The sequence below is a fragment of the Hemibagrus wyckioides genome, linkage group LG01, assembly GCF_019097595.1.
Source record: "Hemibagrus wyckioides isolate EC202008001 linkage group LG01, SWU_Hwy_1.0, whole genome shotgun sequence".
Classification (NCBI taxonomy): Eukaryota; Metazoa; Chordata; class Actinopteri; order Siluriformes; family Bagridae; genus Hemibagrus; species Hemibagrus wyckioides.
This window is the reverse complement of record NC_080710.1, coordinates 27,669,036-27,691,292: the sequence shown is the minus strand read 5'-3', so window position 1 is coordinate 27,691,292 and position 22,257 is coordinate 27,669,036. Positions and strand designations below refer to the sequence as shown.

The 22,257-nt window shown below is 39.8% G+C and overlaps 1 protein-coding gene across 1 annotated transcript in view; it reads left to right on the top strand.

Annotated features, from left to right (window-relative positions):
• Nucleotides 1-3,713, top strand: part of sugct (succinyl-CoA:glutarate-CoA transferase) — a 106,141-nt gene extending 102,428 nt beyond the window's left edge. Inside the window, exon 14 of the mRNA XM_058394745.1 lies at nt 2,198-3,713. Within this exon, the coding sequence (XP_058250728.1) occupies nt 2,198-2,361 (164 nt within the window). The 3' untranslated portion in view covers nt 2,362-3,713. The remainder of the gene's footprint in view (nt 1-2,197) is intronic.
• The last annotated feature ends 18,544 nt before the right edge of the window (nt 3,714-22,257 follow it).

The window sequence follows — 22,257 nt, the reverse complement described above, 5'->3', positions numbered from 1 at the left end:
GGTGCGTTTGACCTATTGGAGTGTTGCAGAAAACACAAAGCACAGAGGAAGGAAGTGCTAAAGGCCTCTCCTGCATATTAAAGCAGTCTGTGGGGGGGTCACAACCTTTCATTGCGTGAAATGATTTATGAATGTAAGTCTTTCACTCTTGGTTTGTTCACTGAACAGGCATGTGCCCTCAGATATTTTGTCAGAAGAGGATTGGTAATTAGTTTCAGCAAAATTAATGAGGCTTTGGCAAGTAAAGATGGAAACGGGTATATGCTAATGCCGCCTAATGATTGCAATAGCATGACTACAAGGAAATGAGTCACACGCTTTGATTGCTTAGTGGCATCCGTTTTTATCAACTTTATTTCTCGAAATTTTCTTTAAAGGGTGTTTTAACCTGTCTCCAAGCACCTTGCACCAGGTTATACAAAGTGTAAAGAATGAAACCTTTACATTTATTTGTTTATTTAGGAAGCACTTGTGAGTGTGCTGTTATAGGAAAATAATCAACAGTGTGGTGGAGTGATCCGACATGAAGCGGTCTTACTGTTCTGAAGTTGGGTATTCTCCTGACCACTCAGCCCTGAAGCATGAGCAACCTTTAGCGTGCTGGATGGTTTAGCTATACTAATAATCTGAGAAACACCCATCATAGTTCAATATAAATGTAAAAGAAAGAAAGAAATATGTGGTACACTATTTGGTATCACTGTAGTGTTGGGAATTGACTTTTTTTAAATAAAAAACAAAAGAAGTCTGGCATGGTGTCATGTCATTACTAGTTTTAGCCACAAAATGGCCTACAAAATAGGTAGAAATAACCTTTATTTGTCACATATACATTACAACACAGTAAAATTCTTTCTTCGTATATCCCAGCCTTGGAGGTTGGGGTCAGAGCACAGGGTCAGCCATGATACAGCACCCCTGGAGCAGAGAGGGTTAGGGGCCTTACTCAAGGGCCCAACAGTGGCAACTTGGCGGTGCCAGGGCTTGAGCTCCTAATCTTCCAGTCAACGACCCAGAGCCTTAACCACTTGAGCCACCACCGCCCCAGCACATCCCATGACCATGTTACATGCCTACTTGTATCTATGGGTCAGAAAGTCGTAATTACGGTGTCAGGTGCGTTCAAGTTACTTTAGTCAGAGCAAGATGGAGTTGTACCTTCCCTCAAATAATGAAAAAAAAAAAACCTTGCTGTATTTTTTAAACTCGACTTATAGAAAATGAAGGATGATTGTGTCTGAGATCAGCTTCTAAGATGAGAGAACATTCAATTTCAACCAATTTACCATCAATAACAAATGTTAATTCAACGTTTTTATAATGGCACGCCCCCAACTCGGAAACTTTGAGTGCAAAGAAAATTCACTTTTCCTCTAGTTCCACTAATTATGACTTTATGATGCCATTCACGTGCATTCAACTCGTAAATACGATCTTCACCTTGGTTGTGCATAATCATGCATGTATTTTACCACACTGTTTTTGCTCTCGTTCTTGTTTTTTTGTTTTTCTTTGGTGTTTTCTTTAATAAATTCCTGTATTTGCATCCGCTTCCCGATCTGTGATCAGCAGTGTTGTAATCTAGACACAGAAATAACGTTTTCTGAATGTTGTACATTGGTTTGAGATACTAGTCCTCAATATACCTTGAGCATGGTCTACTTTCAACTTTTTCTTTTTAGATTTGTGATGAAGTTAAAAATGATGTTTCAGAGAAGGGAAAGCAGTAACATGTCCAGTTCAGGGGGAATCCAGGGTGGAAAATTATGAATCATGATATTTAGTACATTGTTCTTACAAGGGTTTGCATCATTTATTTCACCCCAGGGTCAATTTTTAGTCCTGGTTATTTTATTCTGTAAAATCCCTTTTGGTTATACTTCTCATTTTAAGCAAACAAAGCGGACATGATGAGTGAATTAATGAAAGTTGAAGAGGAAGATAAATATGCATTCATTCATACATTTATTTATTTATTCATTCATTCATTTATTCGTCTTCCGTAACTGTTTAATCCTGATCAGGACTTTAGTGGATCTGGAGCCAATCCCAGTAACACTATGAACAAGGTGGGGGAATTCCTCCCAGATGTGACGCCAGTCCTTCACAGAGCAAAGATAAATATATATTCTGATTAGGAACAATATAAATATTATTACTGAATCACGTTACAAGTTCAGCTGTTTGCTTTTCACAGGTCCTGCTGTCCGATTCAACAGTTTTGAGTTCGACAAGCCAGCTCCGCCCCCTGTGATTGGTCAGCACACAGTCGAGGTCCTGAAGGGCATCCTGGGCTACAGCGATGATGTCATCAACCAGCTGCTGACTTCACAGACCGTCACTCAAAATCCCGTTTACTAACGGCAACGCACAAGGCATGGCCGAGTCCACTCCCAAAACACGACCACACAGCCTCCTCTTACCAAATAAACACTCTTGCTCTTTAACACACACACATGCACAATGACCTGACACTAAGGGAGAAATATTGTTCCACCTCCCACACTCGCCGGTTATGTTTAAGAAATTAATCGGCCAAAAAAGCCAACCCGAAAGCAAGCCGCAAATGTAACAATAACAACAGAATGACGCATGAGGAGGCTCGGAGGGTCTGGCCTGCCAGTTGGCGTGTCCAGTGGAATGCGGTCTGGCTCCAGTGACCTGCGCTCACATTCACATCACCTCACACTCTTCTTCCTGTTTTATTGATCAATAACGTATGCAGACTCCCTGCTGGATAAGCTTTCAAATCAAACATTCAGTAATGGGAAAGACGGAAAATCTGTTCCTCAGCTCTTTGGGCTGTTAAACTTTCAAGCTCAGTTTTCATCACCATTTTGGCGAAAATTCACAATCTCTGACTAAAGGCCAAGCCTAGCGTGGAAATACCCTACGGCACACGTGGAAATACCCTACGGCAGACGATAAACGGCACACCTCATAACGTTCGCCTCGTCTGAGATAGGTCCAGTCCAACAAAGTGGACAAAACAAAACAGAAGTGCGTCTGTGACTGGAAACATACTTTAAAAATACTTTTTATCTATTGGTCACTTCTTGTAATCGCCTTCACTACGCTTTTACTTAGAAGCAGACATCACCTCTCTCAGGAGGCATTGGACTTTGTCCAAGTGTGACAAAGGCTGTTTTTACACCTACCCAAACAAACCACACCATGAAGCTACTATTCATTTAATTCGTGGTTTAATTCAAACAAGAGAGCGATCGTAGTCATATGCTTTCGTTTACAGTCAGAATGATTTCATAATTTAATCCACAAAACATTTTTAAGTTCCTCTCGATTTATTTTTAGATTTGACTCGTTTGTGTTGGGTTTTTTTGTTTTTTCTTCCTCCTTCTGAGTCATATGCAGGACTATATTTAGTAGGTGACATCATAGCTAGGAAAGTACCAAATGAAATCAGGCAGAAAGCTTCCGTCAGCTTCCCTTTAACCCCAAAGTGCCGAAACTGACCTTCCTGCAAAACTACATCTAGTTCACAATGTTTACCAATTTTTTATATGCACTATGTTTGTGAAGTTCGCTTATGTCGGGTATTAGATTTTTGCTTACTTGTTTGTTTTTCTCTAAGATGATTGTTATATTTTTAAATCTAATAGGCGTAATTTAATGACACTCATTACATGTGGGCACAAAATCCAATATTACACACTACTTTTTTTCGTTTGTGTGTGTGTGTGTGTGTGTGTGTGTGCTTGTTTGATAAAACCTCACAATGCTATAAATGAATAAATAGCAAAAGGTTGATTTTGTCAAAACTTACAGCCATCAGTTATGTCTGCGTAATAGTAGGCTGTTAAACGTGAATACATTTCATTTTTAATCTCATGATAAATGAAGCTTTTTATAACTAGCTGAAAGTAGCTGTAGCTACAAAATACAAGTAGAAATCGAACTATGATATTACCTGATTTTGCTGCTTTCCCTGACAACCGTGCTGTTAGAAATACGTAAGAAATAAACCAACACACCTTACAATGACTTTCAGGGAAATAAACATGGAAATTTACACTAAGTTTACTTCGAGCGCATTGTTTACTTTGCCAGAAAGACACCCACTTATGCACTACAGATCAGGCGGAAAACAGAAACCTTGTTTATTATTATTATTATTATTATTATATCTAAATTAATTCAATCATATAATTTGTAATTAAATTGTATTATTCATTTTGTTGATGTGTTATACTTGAATTCAACACAAATTCATACATTTAATGACTATTTTTGTGCAAATGGCTTTATGTTAAGATTTGTTTGAGAATGTTTAAGATAATAGAAATGTTTTCCAGAATTAATAATGCTTAAGAAAAATACAGTATTTCCACTGACCATAAACAGTATCATTGTATGTTGCTTTTACTGTATTGTCCATTTGTTAAATTTAAACACACCCTGTCCGACTAAACACAAGGAGTTTAGTAATTAAAGCCGATTGCACGCTGCACGATTTTAGCCCAGTTTTCCCAGTGTCCCCCGGCCAAGCAGCATGTAGTGTGAGCAGTTGAGCGATGCAATTTCCTCAGCCCAAAGCGCTGATATTTTCAAGCTTGTTTAATATTTTTGGCAAAGCATCACTTTGTGTAAACCCATTTGTGATTTGTTGAGAGTACGGCAGTGAAAAAAAACGGCCAATGAGAGTAAATCAAATTCATCTGCTCCTATTACAGCTGATCAGATCCAGTTTATTGTCCATAAATTTATTTAGGGAGGCGAGGACATAAGCACACTAATGTGTCTTCTATAAGAAATTATTTGCCTTGTGTTACACAAATGGCATAGCATAGCTCCTGCTGGTGCAAAAAAAAAAAAAAAGTGAAGCTATTTGTAATCTGTGTCCAGTTCTCTTTCCAGAAAAGACAATCCTCACTTTATTCATCTTCCCAATAAGCCAGTATTTCCTCCATTTTTTTTTCTTTTCTCTTTTTTTCCTCACAAAAAAGTCAAATGATTGACACTTCCCATCTTTATTTTCCATCAGAAAGCAGGATTTAGGGATCTGTCATGTTTTTGAATGAGATGTTTTCAGGCAAAAGACTGTGTTGTGTGTGTGTGTGCACTTCATCTGAGACCGTGCATGCAGTACTACATCACCACCAAACTACTTCTGCAAGTCGCATAGTGTACACTCTGCTTTAGTCTGACAATATTGGCAATTTTGACCCTGGAGAGGGAAAAAACGCATTTATCTGCGCTGATTGCACAACCCAGAGACTGAAGAATGCAGCTTTTATGTAAGAAGTGTCAATGCAATAAAATGATAACGTGTCTTAACTTTTGCCCTCACGCTCCATCCAGATGTTTATGAACCGAATGAGCGTTGTTTGACTTGACTTCACAATGATGAACTCAACAGGTGCAAGGTCCAAAACCTCTTATTTGTTCAGAGGTTCAGTGACTGTAGTAGCTCAGGGTAGAGTGATTCAGTCCCTCAGGGGAATTAGGGTTGTTTCGGATGTCAGTAATTGCCAGATATTTTTTCACGTCTGATTTTTTTCCTGTCTGTTTTGCGCAAATGACTTGATGTCAAACACAGACCAGGTCACAGCAGGACAGCATCAGGAGTGTGACCACTATAAAGGAGGTGCCACAGGAAAAAAAGGTTTATTTAAACCCAGCCAGCAACTGTCGTGTGATTTTTACTACACATGCAGCATGATTACTCCTAACATGTGGTTTAGGCGGAATTTTGTTTAGGCTTCAGGTTGAAAGCGTTGAGGGGCAGAGTCTCGCTATTAGACAGCGTGAGAAGCAATTGTGCTCTGTTGAAAGCTAAAAAGGGAGTTTTCCTGAAAGAGTCATCTGTTTGGATGGTTCCAGATCATTTCACTGGAATCACTTTTTAATAAGAACCCTGGTTGAAGTTCGGGTCAAATCATTATACTCCTAATACTCATTATACAGCCATGTTTTTGCACTCTAACATTCTTTAATATAATTTTATTGGGCAATTAAAATAGAAAGGTGCCAGACTTTGGCTGTAAAATATCGTGTTTAAAATTCAAAACAGCAGTTGGTGGCAAAATGTCATGAAAATGGATATTTTTATTCTGGGTGTGGCTTGTCCTGAAATTTCTCTTAACTCTGATGAGAAGTAGTAGTAGCTATATAGAGTATACTGTGGCTACTATATATAACTAGCGAAGCACAAATTATGTAGTGAACTAATCAGTGTGGATGTCGGTTGTTTAATTTACGTTACATGCTTAGCTTTGTTGGCAGAATAGCAAAGCCAACCAATTCTAATAGCTATGTGCACTTAACAGAGGCACTAATGACTCCTGCTATGTCTTTCCAAGCTATTTTTTTTCTACTTAATGTATACACTGGCTATATGAAGGGGTAAGATGGAAAACAAAAGTGAAAAAACATCCAAACACATTGCTTAGTAGTGGTAGCTTATTGTTTAAGGTGTTGGACTACTCATTGGCTTATCCCAGGTCTACTAAGCTGCTACTGCTGGGCCCCTTAGTAAGGCCCTTAACCCTCAATTGCTCATTTGTATAAAATGAGATGAATAAGTCGCTCTGGATAAGGGTGTATGCCAAATGCCAGGAATGTAAATGTTTTGATTTATGTTAGTGCATCATACTCCCTAATTTGCATGGAACTGAGAAAATCTCATTTCAGTTGTCCTTGTTTCAAATGCCTGTTGCCGGAAGTTTTTTTGTGTGCATGGAAAATGAGTGGTGTGCTGTTGCTTTGTTTCTCGCTAATGTGAATATTGGCTGAGAGATTTACTGAATGACTGTTAACTTACCAAGACTTGCCAACAGAAACCTAATGGTTTCACGTCTTCTCTTGTGTAAGCAGAGCCAGTGATGCAGATGACTTCCTGGTTCTGCTTTTGCCTTCAGCTGCTCTCTTTTGAGATCCAGCCAAAGTGGCTGAATAAGAAAGAAATACATGCAACAAATCTGATGGGCTCAAATATGTTCCAGTTTATGAGCAAACCTGTTACTCCCATGGAAATAGTTTGGAAGGTGTGAGCAACTTTGATAACTGCTTCTAATCAGCTGCCCGGGAGACGTTTGTTTATGTTTACAAGTCCTTGCTTGCTTGTTTTCGGCGTGTGATCTCCGGATCACATGGATATAAAGTCCTGGGAGAGCACTGGGAAGTGCTTTCCTGTTTTCAGTTCGGGTTCCGCTGACACGTTCGGAGAAGGAAACGGGTTATCCAGCCCGGCCAGCTGTGCTTGACATTAGCCCCTTCCCGGCGTCCCACACTGCATCTCTCCGTCTCCAGCCAATGGGAGTTGACCCATGCCGCCGTCACTTCCATTCGCGTGTGTGTACGCCGTTGCTGTGACGATGGAGGGGTTCCGGAGTCAAGGGCTGCCCGAGAGATGAAATAAGCAGAGCTGGAGCAGGCCCAAGGTTTCTGAGAAAGAGACGGAAAGAGTAAAAGAGGACGAAGAGAGAGAAAGGTGGGATGGGAAAGCCATCTGTGCTGTGCTGACTGCTGGAGAAACTCTGTTAATCTTTTGACTTCTTCCATGCTCAGAGAGACATAAATCTTTTGTTAAAGTGACCAGGAACTTTTGGTGATGGGTTGGAAATTTTGAAGAGGATCTTCCACAGGCTAAAGGTGGCACTTTTCATTCACATGATGTTCCAGTCAGGTTTCAAGCTCCTCATTTTCCCAGAGGCCGCTTTAACCTCCACCTGCCTGCTGTAGCATGTTAGTTTGTTGCAGAAGCACACCGAACCTTTGACATTCACTGGCAACTTTACTGTATTCTGCTACAAATAGTTGATGTAAAAGTTCCCAGTCACTGTTTCTCAGTTCTTAAAAGTTGTGCCATTTGGACAAGCCTGTACCACAAACCACATGGCTTCAACTGAACATCCAGGGTTCTGCCCCCACTTTCTCAATTCAAGACCATTGAGTCTTCCCACGGTTGGGTTAATCGCCAAACGTGCATCAAGCCCATAAGTCATGTAAACAGTGAAGTTGCAGTCTAGAGTGACTGCTGCTATGATTGAAAACTATATAGAACCCAGAGCCTGATCTTTCAGCCCAGTTAATGCAGTCATTTGCTTAATGGATCATTCACAAGCGTGATGATGTAAAGCCTCACTTGCTTGCACCACGGAGGTTATAACACCAGTGTCCAGAGGGAGGATCAGCTGTGAGTGTGGGTAATTTCAGAAGGAAAGTGTAGGAGTGCTGAGAGGAAATGGCTATGGCCTGATGACAATCTCACACGCTCGGCAAAAGCCACCCCGAACTTGCTGGAGTGTGCTATGTAGTGCGGAAAGCCAGGTGGGACCCGTCTAAACAGAGATCAGGTGGAAAAATAATACCTTGGCTTCCAGCCACAGTGGCAGTAAAGTGTTTGATGTTTGAGCAGTAACTACAGGCCAGCTCATGGTTTCTTTGCTGTGATAAGACTAGCGGATGTAACTGCCTGTGTCCATGAAACCAAGAGAGTCCCTGTCCTCTATGAGATCATTTGTATGGAAGAGTGGAGTTGGGGCTTTCTTACAAATGTGACAGTGCAAGTGATAGATTGCAGTGACCTGTGTTAGCTAGGTATCTGTGGAGAAACAGCTAATGGGATAAATTTGTAATTGCTAAATTGGAAGAGATTCCATCCTGAGTATTACACTTTATAATTAACATTTCTTTTTTTAATGATTTAACAAACTGACCTGTTTAGTTTTTAATTTTTCGTCAGTGTTTTTTCACTTTGGTTAATGGTTCCCAACATTACCCGTAATGTTATCTGGCTACCTGCTGATGGTGGTGCCAGTGGGATTTAGCCCTTGCTTCATCACTACCTAAACTGACCGATGCAGTGGCGCTTTAGTCTCTTAGCCCTGAGTCTCTGCTGTAACTTGTAACTGTTTCATACATAAACAGCAGCTATATTGCATTCTGCCACTTTTAAATCCAACATTTGCGCCAATGTCTCCTCTACTTCTACACTGTGGCTCTCATTAATATGACTTTAAATGTCAAAAATGGTGTGTTATGAAAAATAGATCTTTCTCTTTTATTTTTTAGGAGCTAACTGTTTCAGATTGTCGAGTTTTAATGCCAATTTAACTGTGCTAACAATAACAATAATAATCCTAGCCGTTAATGCACTAAGCAACAATAATTACCACCGGAATTCCAAAATAAACATATGTATAGTAACTAAAACCATTTTATTTAAAAAAAAAAAGTTTATACTTTTTCTACTTTGAGTGAAGTGTTTGACGTTCCACTACAACTTTTATTAGAGGATTTATTTAGATAAATAATTGTACATTTACAAGAGTAAGGAATTTAGGTACTTTTGCTATCTTTGCTTCTAGAAATCAAGAGTTTGTTGGTAGTAAAACAATATGTAGACTGAGCTGATGTAAATTTGAATGCTAATGAACCATAGACAGCTGAAGAATAATAATAATAATATTAAAGTTAAGTAAGACTCTTCAAGTGCATTTTTCCCCATTTCTTTTAGTTGTTTATAACAAGAATATTCAAGAAGTGAAAAGATATGCTATTTCTATCTATAATTCTGCTTGGAAATGAGTTCCCATTTCTCTTTGAGAGAATCTGACACCATTACTATCCCATCTTAGAGTATCAACTGTGCTTTACAGAGATTCCAGTGCTGACAGTCTTCTACTTGAGACAGTCACAGAGCTGCCAGGGTTTGCTTGTGAAGGCATCGCTTATGACAAGCTTAAGTACTGTTGGGATTAGTCAGTCCCCCTCTTCACTTGGCAGCCACTAGTATTGTTGGACAGGTCCAGTTAGTCACATGATGTTCAAAGCAGCGTAGTAGGGTCGTAAGCAAATACAGTTGCATCACTCGTCGTTCATGAACAGATCATGTGGATACAATTGAATAAGAGGCACACTATTGTTTTTTTCTCTAGAGCATCTAGAGGTGTGTGCATCAGGATTGAGATCTGTAGTGAGTCATTTAACAATTTTTTAAGCTTGTGGTTTGTACTTTGATGACTGATGTGTTCATTGATAGAGACTTCAAAGCACTTTTGTATGTTGCTCTGGATAAGGGCATCTGCCAAATACCGTAAATGTACTGTACCTTCATGCCGGCACATGCAAGAGATCAGATATAGAGTTTGCAAACAAAGAAAGTTCATGTTCATCAACAGCATTTACAGCATCCATTCATTCATCCTGGTTTGAATTAGGCTACCTGTTTATTTAAAATGTGAAAAGATTTATGAGAAAATATCACAGGCAGGTACAAATACAAATAATATCTATGGGAACAGACACATTTCTAGTTGAGACCAGTTATGAAGTTGATGGTGATTGTGCTGGCTGGGTTTTTTTTTTTCCCCAGTGTTTCTGTAGATAAAAATAAACAAGAAAAGCCTAGGTTTCAGTCTGAATATGGTTACATCCATACCACTGAGCTTTATGATGTGTTTAAGTGTCTGGTAAAATAAAATCTCTCTCCACTGGCATGCAGCATCACCCACTCGTCATCTTTTCTACAATGGTGCTTCTCTGATCTGAGCAATTTGGTAACGTTTACAGAAAAATTCCTGTGTGTCACACCCTGCAAGCCTGGACCTTTTCACTCCATTTATCCATTCTTGCCCAAGTGTTTTGTGTTTTTCTGTGTGTGTTTTGGCTTTGCTTTAAAAATGTATCCTTAATGCTGCATTTCTCTCTCTAGCCATGTAATGAAACATGCCTGTTTTGCGGTTGATTTATTTTCATGGTGACCTGGAATTTGTCTACATGTACTTCCATGCACTGGTCATTTGAAATGAAAAGAAATGCCACAAATGTCCCACCTATTAAAAGGTCAACCATGTCCCTTGGCTCTGTGCGGTGGAGAGAAGGGTCATGGTGTGGTTAAGCAGGAAAAAGAAGTTGACTTTTGAGCTCTGGGTGCTCCCTGTGGTGCAGAATGTCTGGGGTAACAGGGTCTCAGCTCACCAGACAGGGGACAGGAGCCAAAAGAGAGAGAACAAATGACAGAGAGAAGGAGAGGGGGTGGTCAAAAGTTGGAGACGATCTTTATTGGAGTTGAATTGTTTATTCTAAACCAATCTACTCAGTCTAACCATGTATATTTGCATCATTTCAGTGAGGGGGAAAAAATGAAAGATGTATTTGTTAATGAGATTTCATCCAGAGTAAAAGTTTTAACATATCTTTTGGTACGATATGGAAACAATGGCCAATGTGGTCATACACAAGCTGTCAAACTTACTATGGACAAAGAAATGTCATGCATGTAGAGGATTTTTTCTCCTATTAGTCAACTTCCTGAGTGAAAATCAGAGCGAATTTGCTTACGGTTTGCCTATAATTGTAAGAAAAAGAAAGCCTTCTCCTGAATTTCTTTCCTTCATTGGTCAAAAATACAGCGATGGAAAATGGTAAACAAAATCGAGTATAGAAATCATGAAAATCAGCGGAGCACGGAGAACACATTGTCGTGTTCCTTTTCAAATGATGTTTCTCGATTTGGGTGTCCGTTTTCTTTCTCTCTGATTGCACTGTTTATGAACACCATTCCTGTTTTGTTTTGGGGTTTTTTTTTCAGCAGGGTGCAGTTGCTTTGATGAATAAATCTGATCCTGTCTTCTGTAAGGGTGTGCTTCAAAACAGCAACATGGATTTAAACTCTTTGATAACAAGTCATCCTATGCACTTTTAATGATGGACGTCATCACAAATCGACTTTGTGTGGGTGAAAAATTTCGGATTTAGATCTGTAATGAGCGAGCCAGAGGAGACAACGATGAGGGAAATCTCTGTTAGATGAAAAATCTTGAGAGGAAACTTGTTCAAAAGGGAACCCATCTTCTTGTAGATGATGCCGAATAGTGGAAGTATAAATCATTACGTTATGCATATTTAAGAGCTTCACAGAGTCTTTCAGCTCCTCAAAGCTTCAAAATTTATACGATATGGATTTTGCCTGGTCAGTGGCGTCCGTGCTTGCATGTCAGGGTGACCTCTTGATGTATTGAATGAGAAATGAAGTACATGTTAAGTAACATTGCCTGGCTTTATCCCCTGATGAATAACAAGAGTATAGTAAAGTGGAAGAGGCTCATTAGAAGGCAGGACCTAATGAAAGAGTGCAGCAAGCTAATGAATTAGTTGGCATATTTATAACAGTCCTACACGCTTTTGTTGAACATATATAGTGTAACCAGCTGCTTAAGATTTCCACTGTCGCCTCTGGCTTGCTCATCAGGGCCAGACTTATACATTCAAAATTTGTATCCAGAGTTTCTATATTTCTATAAAGCTACTTTCTGACCATGTCCATTGTTAAACACACTATAAAATAAACTGGAATTGAATTGAATTAATCCCAGCAGCCCTCCAAAAGTAACATGTCTGGGAAATATTGTAACATATAAATTCTATCAGCACTCAATCTACCAATGTGGGAAAATGCCAAACCACAAAAACCACCAATGTCCAGTAAAATGACTAACACCAAACTAATGGGAAAGAAAAGACAATTTTGATTAAAATCATGGTTCTTAAAAGGAACACACTTCATGAAGCATCTGTGTTTTATTTTTTGAGAAGATTGTACAATATGAAACACTGAAAATTTCTAAGCTCTAAATTCACGTTCGCCTGCTAGCTGGGATGCCATGAGCCAGGTCAAAAGCCACAGAAGAAGGAGATCTATGAGTAAGGACACAATGTACTGGTGCTAAACGTAGTTTATTTTACTTAACAGCTGTGAAAATATACTCTGTGGTGAAAACACATTTTGGTAGAAGCCTTTATACATTACATCATAGTGAAATTATTTTCTTCAGCTTGTTAGGAAGCTGGTTAGAGCACAGGGTTAAGAACCTTACTCAACAGTGGCAGCTTGATGGTGCTGAGTCTTGAACCTCTAACCTTCTTGATTAGTAACCCAGGCTCATACACTCTAAAGAATTAAACATGTGGAATGATGTAAAAAGAAGCTTTTATTGTCATTTGAACCATGTATAGCTTAAGCAGTACACAGTGAAATGATTCATGTTTCTCCGGGACCATGGTGCTACATAAAACAATGTAGATCTAAGGACTTAAAGTAAATTGTTCTAGCCACATAAAGTGCCTCATGTGCAATCTAGTGCAGACAATATGAAACACTACAGGACAGATACACAAAATAATCCTGGCCAGTATACACATAATTGAGTAGTTGTGCAAAATGAGAGGATTGTACACAAGGGTTCTTGTAAACATATATACGCTTATATAATAGCAACAGTTGCATATATTCCAGAGTATGCATGTGCACAAAAATCTTCACACACAACAATTGTTTGTTCTCAACCCCTCTTCATAAATCACCATCATTTAAAAGATGTACACACCTGAATATCCTCATCACCAACCCCAACTCCTGCAAAATGTTCTGCATTGCCTTCCCTGATGTACAATTTGTCTTCAGAATACTGTGGTCTTATATACAGTATACTATATGGCTTAGATGTTTGTGGACACGTGATCATCACACCCATATGTGGTTACATTTACATTTAATACATTGAACTGGAACTGGAGTCTCCTCACCATCCTAACATCAGTGTCTGATCTCACTAATGTTCCTGTAGCTGAATGAACAAAAATCCTAACATTTAGTGGAAAGTCTTCCCAGTAGATTGGAGCTTATTATTAGGCTTCTGGCTTCCTCTAGCAGCGCACATCTGATTCAAAACACTGTTTGCCTACAAACCAAAGAATGGACCTCGCTCCCTCCGGTCTACTGGCACTGCTCGACTGGTCTCAGGGTAAGAGGTAAGTATACCTCAAGACTCTTTTCTGTTCTTCTACCGAGGTGGTGAAATGAACTTCAAGTCTGTCTTCAAATGACGGATGAAGACCTACCTTTTTCTGAAACTAGCTCTTATTTCCCCTTTGTTTTATGTACTGTATGTTGTAAAAAAAAAAAAAAAAAAAAAAACATTCTCCCAACAGATATGTTCCTCCCAACACAGTTTTTAGACTGATGGTATCCTAAGCCTGTGTCCTACTGAAGCAATTTATTCATTGATAGGGATATTAAAGCACTTTTGTACATCACTCTGGATAAGGGTGTCTGCCAAATGGTTTATTTTCCAGCCAGATACAATTTTGTGTACTAAATTGTAGCTTTCTTTCAATTTGTTATTGGAGTGTACTCTTACAGTATATATATATATATTTTTTTTTTTAAATAAAATTGCACTTTGTTTTTTCTCAGTTAAACTAAAACTATTCTGTCCATTTCCATGGCCTGCATTGTGCTCATAATTCCCAAGGTTTACTCCAGGTCCAGCAGAGCTCCAGGATAAAGTGGTTATTGAAGATGAATTGAATGAATGTAGCATGACACAGCACAGTTTATTCATCATGGGCCTTATTTTACACCTGTCATTTTTAGCTTTGTGTTCTAGCCTTTGATTTTAAGAGCATTTTGTTAAACACATTTTTATTCATGTCTATACTTTCATCACACTTGTGGGACCCCCACAGAGAGGTGCCTGGGGCAAACACACCCCCCTGCTGGCTGTATAAAAGGGTTTGACACAGCAGTTTTACCTCACATAGTCTGACATCCTGCATGACGAGCTAGCAAGCATTTCTAATCAAATGGATGATGTTGCTCTGTGTTTACTGATGACCTGGGTTTCTGTTTCAGGAGAATATTAGCATACAAGTAGCAGTGACAATACAGTAACCTTTTGATATTGTTACAACTCACCACCTTTTGAAAGAAGGAATCAACCGTCAGGATGCTGAGGTGTTTTTTGGATCCTGGACATGCTTTGACTTGCACTGACATTTGTTCTTATTTCAGGTTATTATAGCATATTAATGGCTAAAGTCTTGTTGCATTATAAACAGCACAAAGTGATATGTCAGTACATGATTGTATTTTTAAGAAAACAAGATGCATTATACAAAATGAATAGATCACTGGTTCTAAATAGGAGGTTAAACATTTTTGTTTAGTTTTTCTGTTAGACAGTTTGACAGTGAAGGTCCTAGGCATCTGGTTAAGGATCTCATCAGACATTTGTGGGCATCATTGAGCAGTCATTTATGAAACCTGCAGGACAAAGAATGACCAGGGACATGTTAGCTGTGGTGCTTATACATCTCTCCTTAGTTTAAATAAGGTTTATACTGGTTTAAAAAATCACTAGTTGATACCAATTATGAACAAGTGATGAAAAAGAAAAAGCTTTTCTGGTGTAGGCCACACCCACTTTGTTTAAATCTAAATACAGATATAGACGCTTGGAAGACTAAATAGATATAGACTCATACCATTGTGTTCATCCTTAGTAAGTACATAATCAGCAGTATTCCTGGTTATTTCTAAACCCACTGCCGGACAGAGACAGATCTGTGTTTTGAGTAAAAAATGTGCTTGATCTTGAAGTTTAAGTCGGATGGCATGCATGCGTCATTGTCATATCCAAACAAAAAATCTGTAGAATCTACAGGACATTCCTCTCAGCTTTTGCATCCATCAAAAATGTTCGCCCAGGCCATCCGGTTAGCACCGACTCTGTAGTGATATCAACATCTGGTCATCGGTCCCGAATATATTTACAATAAGAGCTCATTTCACCAAAACAGGTTTGTTTTTCTTCCTTTTCCCAGCTGTCCTTGATCACCGGATGCCACAACTCTGTCACAGGCAAAAAAAAAAAAAATCCTGGATGTGAAATAAGATGTTATGTTACAATAGAATTGTATACAGGTGTTCCCGCGGGCCTTTACTTGGCTGTTAAATCTCTCCTTTTATTTAAACAAGGAGGTGCTCTTCTGGACCTGAGTGTAGTTTGCTTATGATTGACCTCAGCACCTCCTGGGTCTCCTTGTGGTCTGAGGAAATGTAAAGGATACAGGCTTGTTTCAAAGCGTGTGTACAGAGCCTGAGGCTTCCTGCGCTCTCCGCTAGTGGATGAGTGGATCCTGTTACATAATTGTGATATAGGCAGGTTAGTACAGAAGACTTTTATGATGCGCAGGGAGGCATGCATGGCAGCATAGGTTGGCTGACGTGGAGCTGTAAAACCAAGGCCAGATGTGTTTCATTGGTAGCTGCTTGTCTTGGTTGTCAAACTCTCTCTCTCTCTCTCTCTCTCTCTCTCTCTCTCCCTCTCCCTCTGTCTCTGCCACGCTCACTCTTTTTGCCATGCTTGAAGGTTACTACTCTTTTATTCTGTACTTTGCTACTGTAAGATACATCTCTACCCATCTACTCCATCTTTAGCTGCTTCACTGTTTCACACACACACACTTGCTCTCTCAGCAGGTTGCCTATTTTAGATGTTTTATGAGTCTCTGGGCACAGCAGGACTGGTGCCCACCTAATGCTTAAGCTTCAGGCCTCGCCATGCTGCTGAATACGTTTAATCCATTAAATGCTCATTATGCTGCTCTCAATCATTTTCCTCTCCCTCAACCTTTCTTTCTCTCTTCCTCTCTTAGAGCTCACTGGGCCTTCCACATTTTTTTATTTATTTATTTATTATTATTTTTTTTACATTTCATCCAAATCTATTTAGTCCTACATATGTTCCACGAGTGCTTTATTTAACAACACTTTTGGCACTACAGTCATTTTACAGCTATCGACCTGACATTATTGGCACAGTAAAACCCTAAACTGACTCAAGATATGTGGTGTGGTTTGAATGAGAAGCTTGAAAAAGTTAGAGATTGGCCAATGAACCCCTGCATTTCCAGCACATCTCCCCATGGTGAACATCTCGGAAGGTTGTTCCATAAAAATTCCTCCAGCATGTTCTGTAAACATTGTAAATTCCCTAATGTCTCTACTAATGGAGAAGATATCCCATGCTTACATTAGCGTAAAAGTGTCCCAGCTCTGGAGTATGATGAACTACAGTGTGAATGATAAAAGTTTTCAAAACAGGGCTGGGAAAATCAGTGTGATCAGACCTCACACTAGAGCGATGATGATTCTTCTCACTTCTGCACGTGTTTGTGTATGTGTACGTGTGTTAGACTGACTGTTTGCTTCCTCTGAAGTCCCGCCAAGGGTGTGTTCTGTTTATTAGTAGATGAGGGAAATGAGGGGTGGGTCAGCAGTGGGAGCGGTGCTTTCGGAGAGGACCGGAGAAGAACGCTGCAGTCTAAACACCCATTCCAGCTGCTGCAGAACGCCGTGCTAGCCAGAAAAAGCGTCGCTCCTTCCGTTATATCATATCCAATGGCCCACATGCCTGTCTTCCCATATTCAGACACTCCTGACATAGCAGCCAGCTACATGTTTGTCTGGTGAACCTGTCCCAGGGTCCTGTAATATCAGGTCTTTTTGTGCATGCTGTACTTTATATCGCAGGACTCGATCAGTCCCCATGTGGAGAATGATGAATAAGCTCATTTATCATCAGCCTTCTTCATAGAACTCGAGGGAGATATGGTAGTAGCGTCACTGAAACTAATGAGAGGTTCGACCTTTCTGCGCCAAAGCCTCAAAACACATGCAAGTGTGCATATGCGTCATGTGCATTTCCAATCAGAGGCAGAAGCCAGAAACGTGATTGAGACCGGACGCCCCCTGAGTGCTGTAACAGGAGGAAGAGCAGTGAGGGGCGATGGCCTAAGCGCTTCTGTCAGCCGATGACACTTCCTATGAGCGCTTTTATTACTTCTGCTTCCATGAGAGGAACTCAGGCTCTGGGCCCTTGAGTGATTTTTACGCCTGCATTCCTGGTGTATCGCGGCTACGGCATAGCCACAATACAAACTGTTCCGTTTCCAGCTGCAGCAGCGGCTTCCTGTAATTCCCCAAGGTTCATAAGTCTGCTCTGAGTGTTTACATAGTATACACACAGACAGCTTTCACAAGCAGCCGGTGAAACTGAGAAGAATGTTTATTGATGAACGTGACACCACAAGTCAAGGCGTCTGTGAGACTGTGGACTCCTTTATAAAGTATTGAGCAAAGACACGCACTGCAGCCCATTAAGGTGACTTCAGTGTCTGTTACTAAATATTTATTATTCGGGAATGTTTCATCGTCCACCTGTGCACATATCTTGTAATAACTTTAAGGCCTTTTCCACAATCTCGAACAAAGCAATGATCTATTGAAGTGTCCTTATTTTTTTTTCTTGTTCTTCATTGTTACCATGATTCTCTGATTCCACAGAGAAGATGGATAGAGCTCCTCCTACTCCCTCCTGTGTGGTCTCTTCACACAGCCTGGATGGATGATGCTCGGCTCAGATGGGCCACCGGTCTCCCCCAGTCTGAACTGAGCACAATCAGTCCAAGCTAAGCTGCATAGCTTGAAATGCTGAAGAATGCATCTCCTGATTTATTGGGTACAGAGTGAAAAGGGTAATAAAGTAGCATTTACCATGCTGTTCTCTGATCTGGAGATCTTCTGGTTCATTTCAAACTGCGTACAGTATGCAATCAACACCATAAGTTTTTACACACTGTTGAATCCATGAAACTGTTTGTTCAGAAGGTGTTGAATTAAAAAAATATAGTAGCTCTGATTCTAGGTTAATATTAATGCCATGGCTCAAACACCTCACTCACATGGACTAGTATGGCAGACAGTCATAATCAACACCTAATAAATGGATTCAAACCTGTGTTGTAAATTAGCAAAGGGTGCGTCTCAATCAGTTCCCTAGTTCAGTAGTCAGGGTGCGGATCAGGGAGTCGGATATTTTAAGAGCTGTCTTAATCTCAAAATCCTTCCAGTGCACTGGAAAGTTCACTCCCTAAAAACAATCCCACTAGGAAGCATTGACGCTCACTATGTTCTCTTACAAGAAATGACGTCACATTTTCTGAAGCCTCTCAGCCAGCTTTGTCTGTATATGTAAGTAATGCTCCCAGACGATTACTCATTTTGGGATTTTTGACTTTATTTGATTTTCTATATACAGTAGGTTTCAGTCAAGTGACGTTTAAGCGTTTATTGATTTGACAAAATCCACTAGCTAGCCCAAAATCCTGCTTTTGAAGTATTAGCATGTCACCAGAAATCATCAGTGTCCCAGTGTTTAGTGATCCTTACCAGTGCTCAAACTTATTTCATATACTGATTCATGAGTTAAGCAGCTGATTAAAATTAACCTAGTGAAAAATGTATATAACTGTTGATATGGATCAGTTTAATGTGGTGGAATGTTTGTCAGTCTCCACTGTTAATGCTTTCTAAGAGTTAGATTACAACTTTAGGGTAACTGTCTGTAGCTGCTGTAATGTAAGTGATTATAGGAACTAACTTGTCTCATAGATGATGTACAACATTAAATGTAGCTATAAACAGTTTTAAAAAGCATTCTTTAATAATTTTTAAAAAATCTATTCAAAGAATTAAACATTTTGGAAAATAATCCACTTGTTTAGTGACAAGTGGTAACAGTAATTATGATTCACATAAATCTGCATCCCTCATTGATTATTTTCGTATAACAGCATGACATTTAATGTTACGTTCTTTATTTGCTGCATTGAATCTAAGAATAAAAATGCCCAACTATGTCTCGGGATGTCAACAAAAGTTTGATATTTTCTTATATTATATTCTTATATTGGCCCAAATTGGCTGTCATTATTTTGATTACAGCAGAACCACTTATTGTTCCAGCATTTTAAAATGTTTTAGATTGTTTGATGGACTGTGTCAGAGGCAGAAGCATTATAATACCTGTTGTGTTCTGTGAAGGATGAGCTTTGACCAATAAATAGAAAGATTTGACAGCTATGGGCAGTGATGGAAAGGATAAGATGGAAAGTACAAGTAGCAGAAATGAGGTTTCTCCACAGGGGAGTCTTGGAGTATAGCCACTGTGCCTTGGAATTTAGAAGGAGGAACCAGTTGAGATGGTTAGAGCAACTTACAATTATGCCCAGTGGCTTGCTCTCATTAGAGCTGTATCATGCACATACCAATGGACCCAAGGCAGACCCAGAACCCGCTGGAGAGATTATATCTCACAGTTGGCTTGGGAACATCTAAGGGATTGCTGAGAAGGAGCTGGAATCTGTAGCTGGGGATATAGAAGCCTGGACTGACTTTCTCAGCACTCCCAGTGGGAAAAGTAGGAAAATGAACAAATAAAGGTTTTATGTAACTGAACAAAATTAAAATATAAATATTTAGCTGGCATTTCTTCTCAATTTTTCCATCACTGCTTGCAGATCACTAATGAAAATTAAGCTGAGGTTAATATTTGATATTTTTGTTTATGTTTGGCAGGAGTTAACTGGTGTCAGCATCTGAAGATAAAGAGAAGACTGTATCTGGTGATGTGGTGTGAATGGAACTTCTATCTATGTGTGTGTATATACAGGCATAGATTGTGAGATTGTGTTTAAATGTCACTATTGTATTAGGTTTGATATACAGCTTTTAGATATTCACCATTTAAAGTGTTTTCCAGGCTGCTCCATATAGGTCTAGGGTATACAGTTATGATTCTTGTCATTTTTAACATTTTTATGCAATAGTATCTGGAGAATCTTGACTTAAAACTCTTATCAGGTTTTAACTGAAACAACTTCAGAGATCTATCAATCTAAGGAAATGATGCGCATCTGCTATAGGATACAGAAGCAAGAGCTATAAGCTGTGAAAGGATTATGTGTTTTATCTGGTAGATGATGAATTGATAGGTTCAGTCATGCAATGAGAAGTAGCAAGGACACATTGAAACAAAGTGACATAAAACATTGTGGCTTCAATACACAAAAAAAAGAAAGAACTTTTCCTGTGTGTACGTCATTTCTGTGGCTCATTCATGTGGAGGTGTTTACTCATGCTGTGATTGATGGCAGCAGCTTCCATGAATGAAACTTGACTTTGGCCCTGAGCAGAAACCCAAAGCTGACCAAAGCAGGCAGGGATATTTTGAGGTGTGATTCACATTCACTTCTAATGAACTACATTGATGAGCCTGGGTTTTCATGGAAAATGGCAAAGACTCTTTAGATGGTGTCCACGGTCGCTTGTTGCCATTAAGTGGATGGCTTAATTAAAGCACTGCCTAATTTGCATGCATGAATTTGAGGACAGAGCGCATACATATATAGGCGGCATTAAGAATGAAAAGCATTTAGCCGAGAACTTGATGCGCCCTCCGAGCTCAGCTCATTACGCTCTACCTCGCAGTGACCTTTCAGCCCATCTACGACCTGCTATTGAGTGCATCCCACACACACACACATACACACACACATTCATATTTTATCCCTGGTGTCAGGAGGTAATTTGTGGCTGCCTGACTCCTCTTTTGTAGCGAGAGCGGCAGGCCTATCGTGGTGAGTCACAGTGCCACGGCCAGCTGAGCGGGTCTGCTAATTAGCTAATTAACTGGAGAGCGGTGTTCGTGGAGGAGCTGTCACCCCTGGGCACGCTGGTGACGGAGAAGAGGGAGGAGAACGCATTGCGCTGTTCATCAGCGTGCAGATGTAGTGAGGGAGAGTAAAGCAGGGTCACTGAGTGCAGCCGCTGCCTGATGTATGCTCACAGAGGCACATACACAAATACGTGCTCACAGCAGAGGTATGGGGACAGATAGACACACACACACACAGGAGCAGCTAAAAGGCACATTATCAGAAATACAAAGAGAGATGCTGAAGAGAAAGCGAAAGAGCACCGAGAGAAAAGAGATAGAGATGAAAAGAACCTTGATGTGAGTGAAGGGGAATTTAATATCACAAAGGAGCAGAGATGAAAACATCGAGCATGTCATTGATTTGTGTCATTCTGTATGACTCAGGGGGGCTGTGAGTCATAACGTACCAGCTTTCACATAACCTCTACCCTCTTATACCGAGGCAGTCTGCCCATTAGAACAGGTGAGAGAGGATCAGCATGCTAAAACATGCCAACGAAAAGTCATTTCATTTAAAGCTTCTGTTTCTCTGAATAATGTAATACACAGCACTGGTACTTGTAGATATGCTTTATAGAGGTAAAATAATATAGAGGAAAGGGTTGCAGGTGCCAGTGGGAGGAATGTTAATTCTAAAATGTTTGTGTGTGTGCCCTGCAATGTCTCATTCATGATATATTTACTCCTTGAAGCCAGGGGACAGGCTTTGGATCCACAGTGAGCCTGACTGAGGTTAAAGATAAATGGCTATTATAAAGGTGTATGGTATAGAAGATGTGCAAAGGGACAATATTTTGTTCTGTTTTAATGAAGGTGATTATAAATGATAAGATCTCAGCTTAATTTGAAAGATAACAGTCTCTGTGGCATCAATCCTCCTCCTTGATGCCGT